Below are 7,009 nucleotides of genomic sequence, written 5' to 3'. Positions count from 1 at the left end.
GCATTTGAAAGATTTTACTTTCAATAATAAATTTGCAATCGATTTGTAAAAGGTGTTTTTATGCATGTTTGGCCTGGTGTTTTTGTTGCATTTACACTGTTCTGACCACTAGTGGTCACCGTGGAGACGGGTGTGATTGATTCAAAGCCTCGACACGTCACATTTGCTTCAACTGTTTCGGTGTTCAACAAAGCCTCGATCTGCCCACCCCTACTATTAGCAATACAGTAGGATACTTCTGATCCAAAATACTGTGCAAAAAAGTCATTATTTAAACAATTAATTTTTATTTTCATTCACAAATAAAACAGTAATGAGTTATTTCACGATTGGAATCACTTCTACAGCAGAAGCATTACTCAGACCAGACTATACAGAGCAACCTCAGACTCGTAAAGATTCATTACTGAAGCTCTGGGGTGTTGCTAATAAATTACAGGTCGGCGATAGGCTTGTATGGCCAGTATGGATATTTTTCCTTGTCCAGCTTGGTCTCCGGGAAGGTGTTGTTGAGATCCTCTATGGTCATCTGGTCGAAAGGAATCATGTTCCTGAACTTCTCAAGCTGCCAAGGACAAACAATCAGAGAGGGAAAATCATTTAAACGCTTCATACTTGATCAAATCACAATTATTTAATACATGAGTATTATGGAAAACCTTTGGTTTTGTAATAAGTTCAGCGCTCATAATGTGACCGTGATGGTGCAGGTTGAACTTACCCCTTTCTCGTACTCGGCGATACGAGCTTTAGATGCTTCCAAGTAAGCAGCTGCAGTTTTGTTCTGAATACATCAAGAGACACAACATAAGGATATGTGAAAAAAATATAGAAATAATGCCCTGAATTTGGCCTGGTGCAGGTTTCAGAATGACACCTTGACCTGCCATTACAATTAGCTAGTTTGATTCAAAACTCTGATCTCTTCAATCTTTAATTTGCATTAGGACTTAAAAATGTTCACTGAAGCGTTGGCCCTCCAGGAGCGGCGTTTGATCGGAAACATCTCCTGGAGAGAAGAAAAACTGAAGTATGAAGAGAGACTCACAGAATCCTGCTCCTGGGAATCAATCTTCGCAGTCTGAGTGTCCACCGGCTCAGGGACCGTCAACGCAGAGAACTGGAGACAGAGAGACGGGTAGACAGAGAACATAAGGCACGCTGCAGAAGAAGAGATGGGGTCAGAGAGAAATCACTGGATCTCACCTTCTTCTCAAACTCATCCACCATGCCGGCTTTGGCCACAGCTGTTCTGTAGTAACTCCAGTCAATGGGAGCCGGTTTCTCTGGCAAGGAAGCAAGTCTGCAAGTAAACATGGTTCAGCACAAATTATAATCGACTCGACGGATACAAACATTTCTATATCTAAAAACCTTGACAGTCAGACTTAATTTTTAAAATGTTTTTATTTGATATGCTCACCAAGGCTGCATTTATTTACAGTACAGTAAGAAAAAAAGAAAAAGTAATATTGTGAAGTATTATTTCCATTTAAAATAGCTCTTTTCTATGTGAATATATTGTAAAATGTAATTTATTCCTTTGATCAAAGCTGAATTGTCAGCATCATTACTCCAGTCTTCAGTGTCACATGATCCTCCAGAAATCATACTAATTCTTATCAAATAATTTGTGCAGACAGACAGATAGATAGATACTATTTAAAAAAGAAAGCAAAAAAACTTTAGGTAATAGTTTTATATTGAACACAAGAAATTGATACAAAACATTTATATTTAATATAAATGTTATGTTGAACTTTTTTTCCATCAAAGAATCCTGAAAAAAAATGCATCATGATTTCCACAAAATGCACAAAGTTTTCAACATTGATAATAATCAGAAATGTTCATCAAATCATCACATTAGAGTGATTTCTGAAGGATCATGTGACACTGAAGACTGGAGTAATGATGCTGACAATTCAGCTTTGATCACAGGAATAAATGACATTTTACAATATATTCACATAGAAAAGAGCTATTTTAAATGGAAATAATACTTCACAATATCACTGTTTTTACAATACGTGTATAAGCATATTAAGACAACCTGCTTTAAAAAACATTTAAACAAGAATTGCTATTTATGCATCACAGCTTTAGCGAAGTTTAGCCAGCTTGTCCATTGACCTGCACCTGACCTATGGTGTTTTGCTCAAGGGCACAATGATGATGATGGCTTATGGATCACCCCGTGCTGGGTTCAAAACATAAATCCAGCATACTTTTAAAACCATTAGCTTCCATCACTCCTGCATAAACTACATGCTGGAGATTGTGCAGTGATGTAGAGACTCACTTTGCTGTGATGGAGTCACTGCGGGTCTTCAAGCTGTTGAACATGGCTCTCTGGTTCGGTGGGACCCTCTCCGCAAAAGCCAGCCAGTCAATGGCCTTTACAGCTGCACGTCGGCCTGCCATCTTATACTCCTGTCAAAACATTTTATGAAGTTATGGTTATTAAGAATAACAAAGATCTTTCACAAGTCAAGCTAACAGGTTCCAGCTGCAAGTCAAGCAAATTGTACGGTCAGTCGGTCAAATCATATAATAATTGTGAGGCCAAGCACATAATAATGATTGTTTTCCACATGCAAGACATATAATATATTCAAAATGTAGCCTACATATTATCAGTCACAGAATACCAACATATAGGACACTGGGCAGATGGCTCTAATGTAGCATACTAAAACACTGTTTTCGCATTTAAGCAGTATTTATAACTAAAGTGTCACTGTTTAATATTTTGATTACAGAAATTAGGTTTATAAGAACAACTGAGACGTAAAGCCTTCACTAATGCACACAAGTCGACAAGACAAGGTCAGCGTACGAAATATATAAGATAAAGACATAAATAACCACCACAAAACCGCGACATTTCTTATAAACATGAAAGATAAAGACTAGTATTCATGGTTTAATCGAGTAAAAACAATCGGGCGCTGTATTATTTATTAAATGACTGGATTTTCGACACATACTCACTGCTCAAGGATCAAGCCGCTGCAATGACAGAAGCGTGATGGCCGCCGGAGAGCGGAAGCGCGGTTAAGAAAGCAGCGCGCGTTACTGACACCCAGCGGACTGGAGAAAAGCTGCAGCAGACTTGCGGGTCCACTCAATAGTAGACTTGCGGATCCACTCAATAGTAGACTTGCGGGTCCACTCAATAGTAGACTTGCGGACCAACTCATTAGTAGACTTGCTGGTCCACTCAATAGTAGACTTGCATGTCGACGTAATAGTAGTCTTGCATGTCGACTCAATAGTAGACTTGTGGGTCCACTCAAAAGTAGACTTGCGGGTCCACTCAATAGTAGACTTGCGGGTCCACTCAATAGTAGACTTGCATGTCGACTCAATAGTAGACTTGCGGGTCCACTCAATAGTAGACTTGCATGTCGACTCAATAGTAGTCTTGCATGTCGACTCAATAGTAGGCTTGCGGGTCCACTCAAAAGTAGACTTGCGGGTCCACTCATTAGTAGACTTGCGGGGTCCACTCAATAGTAGACTTGCGGATCCACTCATTAGTAGACTTGCGGGTCCACTCAATAGTAGACTTGCGGGTCCACTCAATAGTAGACTTGCGGGTCCACTCAATAGTAGACTTGCGGATCCACTCATTAGTAGACTTGCGGGTCCACTCAATAGTAGACTTGCATGTCGACTCAATAGTAGTCTTGCATGTCGACTCAATAGTAGACTTGCGGGTCCACTCAAAAGTAGACTTGCGGGTCCACTCAATAGTAGACTTGCATGTCGACTCAATAGTAGACTTGCGGATCCACTCATTAGTAGACTTGCGGGTCCACTCAATAGTAGACTTGCGGATCCACTCATTAGTAGACTTGCGGGTCCACTCAATAGTAGACTTGCGGGTCCACTCAATAGTAGACTTGCGGGTCCACTCAATAGTAGACTTGCGGATCCACTCATTAGTAGACTTGCGGATCCACTCATTAGTAGACTTGCGGGTCCACTCAATAGTAGACTTGCATGTCGACTCAATAGTAGACTTGCAGGTCCACTCATTAGTAGACTTGCGGGTCCACTCAATAGTAGTCTTGCATGTCGACTCAATAGTAGACTTGCGGGTCCACTCAATAGTAGACTTGCGGATCCACTCATTAGTAGACTTGCGGGTCCACTCAATAGTAGACTTGCATGTCGACTCAATAGTAGACTTGCAGGTCCACTCATTAGTAGACTTGCGGGTCCACTCAATAGTAGTCTTGCGTGTCGACTCAATAGTAGACTTGCGGGTCCACTCAATAGTAGACTTGCGGATCCACTCAATAGTAGACTTGCGGATCCACTCATTAGTAGACTTGCGGGTCCACTCAATAGTAGACTTGCGGGTCCACTCAATAGTAGACTTGCGGGTCCACTCAATAGTAGACTTGCGGATCCACTCATTAGTAGACTTGCGGATCCACTCATTAGTAGACTTGCGGGTCCACTCAATAGTAGACTTGCATGTCGACTCAATAGTAGACTTGCAGGTCCACTCATTAGTAGACTTGCGGGTCCACTCAATAGTAGTCTTGCATGTCGACTCAATAGTAGACTTGCGGGTCCACTCAATAGTAGACTTGCGGATCCACTCATTAGTAGACTTGCGGGTCCACTCAATAGTAGACTTGCATGTCGACTCAATAGTAGACTTGCAGGTCCACTCATTAGTAGACTTGCGGGTCCACTCAATAGTAGTCTTGCGTGTCGACTCAATAGTAGACTTGCGGGTCCACTCAATAGTAGACTTGCGGATCCACTCAATAGTAGACTTGCGGATCCACTCATTAGTAGACTTGCGGGTCCACTCAATAGTAGACTTGCGGGTCCACTCAATAGTAGACTTGCGGATCCACTCATTAGTAGACTTGCGGATCCACTCATTAGTAGACTTGCGGGTTCACTCAATAGTGTTCTTGTCAGTTTGTCACTTTCAGCTCACCTAAAAACAGAGGATTTCAATCCTTTAGAATAGATGCATCATGGACCCCATCCTCAAATTTAAAAGGAAGTTATATAGGCTATTTTTATGTGTAAAGACCAAATGTAGGCCTATACTGTGAAAAATACTATTAAACGTGTAAAATAGACTATAGTATTTGGAGAATATTTAGTTTATATTATGTTACATTATTCCATTTTTTTCTACTCACTATATTACTGTGTTGTACTGTAGATGTACTATTTATAAGTATTATTTATTTATTTACAATAGACTACTTAAACCATTTTTTTAAATAAATGTCTTATTTTATGACATTTATTTGTGTATGTTTTTTTATTTATTTAGTCAGTTAGTTATATTTATCTTTATAGTTATCGTCCTTGGACCTTTAGTTAATCTTTTGTATTATTATTTTTTTTTAATAAAAATAAATAAATTAAATAAATAATTGTAAAGTAGGCCACGTTAGGTTTGCAGGAGTGCGAGCACGAGCAATACGTTGGTGTCTGCAGTTCACTCAACGGCCACCGGTGTCGCTAAACAAGCGTTTCTGAATTCTACATAGAGCTCGCTTGATCAATTTCAGCTACCCTCAAGTTCAACAGCATTCATGCTTTTGTTATTTTCATTGGTAAATTTACTATTTTCATTTTATTGCCATGGTAAATTTTATGGTTATGCTAAAGGTCAACGAGGTACTCCATATGAAGTAGCCAACATTTCCCCAAAACACAACACAACATAAAAATCTAGGTAGCTGTTACAGTAGGCCTAATTGGATAATAGATGACCCTTACATAAAATACGCATTCAAATTCATTAAGCATAGCCTACTTAAGTAAAGTTCAAGTATATATTTTAAGTATACTTTATGAAGTAAGTAGGCTATACTAATTTCAATGTGCTAGAAGTAGGCTATAGGCTTTTAAGTGTACTGTTTTACTTACTGGCCCACTTTTTAAATTTATAAAAGTATAATTTAAATATACTTTAAGTGTAAAAGTAGGCTACTACACTTCGAGTACTGTTTTTACTGCAACTATACTACAAGTAAACATATAGGTAGCCTATACTGATAGTTTACTAGTCAAATAGGCTACTTTTTGCACATTTTTAGTTAAAAGTACACTTTGAAGTATACTCAGTAAACCAGCTGTAGTAGTTTTATACTGTAAGTATACTTGTTGTTAGTATTCTTTAAGTCAACAACATCATTCTTATAATGTATTATTTATGTATTATTTTAGCACTCTAAGTACACTATATGTTCCTATTTAGATATTATTTTTAATACTTAGGCCTACCTTTAACTACTTTAACTCCTTCCCTTTTAAAAACATTTAAACAAAAAATCTAAATTCAATGTTCAGCTGCCCCATGGCACGTTATCTTGACTGAAGGGTAACTTACAGCTACCATGAAGGGTAGCTGTAAGTTAGCATTGTAAGTTTGGCATTGAGAAAGGACGCATGTGACCGAAACGTTTGCCTTTTTTTTATCAGTAAAAGCACTTGACTTTATCTCGCTTTTTGACGTCTTTCGTCTTTTGTGGAGTGTGCAGACTTTTTTGAAGTGCCTATATATCTTGACTAACATGTTTCTAAGAAGTGAATGACACAAGTTTTCTAATAAGGCAAAGCCATTTTGACCTGTGACAGTCACAATTTATTAAATGTCACCTGTGACTGTTTCTGTGACTTGTTGACTCTGTGGCTTATTCCACGAAACAGACCCCTTTTCCGTTTATGTCACCCAATATGGTCAGCCATATTGAAATAGCTTTGTCAATCAATGCACAAAATAGGCTACATGTAACCCACTCATCAGCAAAACCAAAACTTGTTCTTCTCACAATTCACAATTAAATAATAAAATAGGCTAGTGAAATGATAGATTGGATTAAAAGAATGAACTGACAAGGTGTAAGCCTACTTATATAGGCTACAACCTATCCCTAGTGGTCAGAAGGACTACATCAAGAAACATATTTTATGAAAGACTTCAGAATGGTCTTTGGCCATACGCATTGACGTGGCCGAA

The 7,009-nt window shown here is 38.7% G+C and overlaps 1 protein-coding gene across 3 annotated transcripts in view; it reads right to left on the bottom strand.

Moving 5' to 3' along the window:
* Positions 1-264: 264 nt before the first annotated feature.
* The window catches only part of atp5pd (ATP synthase peripheral stalk subunit d), an 18,698-nt gene continuing 11,953 nt past the window's right edge, over positions 265-7,009 (bottom strand). Inside the window, exons 1-6 of one of the 3 annotated variants that reach the window (XM_079880610.1) lie at positions 2,991-3,075; positions 2,303-2,433; positions 1,207-1,303; positions 1,049-1,120; positions 722-784; positions 265-565 (exon numbers count right to left, since the gene is read on the bottom strand). In XM_079880610.1, coding sequence (XP_079736736.1) covers positions 434-565; positions 722-784; positions 1,049-1,120; positions 1,207-1,303; positions 2,303-2,424 — 486 coding nt within the window. In that variant the 5' untranslated portion in view covers positions 2,425-2,433; positions 2,991-3,075 and the 3' untranslated portion in view covers positions 265-433. Of the gene's footprint in view, positions 566-721; positions 785-1,048; positions 1,121-1,206; positions 1,304-2,302; positions 2,434-2,990; positions 3,076-7,009 lie in introns of those variants that run through there. The other 2 variants (XM_079880611.1, XM_079880612.1) reach the window with 2 other exon arrangements.

The sequence above is a fragment of the Squalius cephalus genome (assembly GCF_949319135.1).
Source record: "Squalius cephalus genome assembly, chromosome: 1".
NCBI lineage: Eukaryota > Metazoa > Chordata > Actinopteri > Cypriniformes > Leuciscidae > Squalius > Squalius cephalus.
The sequence above is the reverse complement of the archived record's forward strand: the minus strand, read 5'-3'. Positions and strand labels throughout refer to the sequence as shown.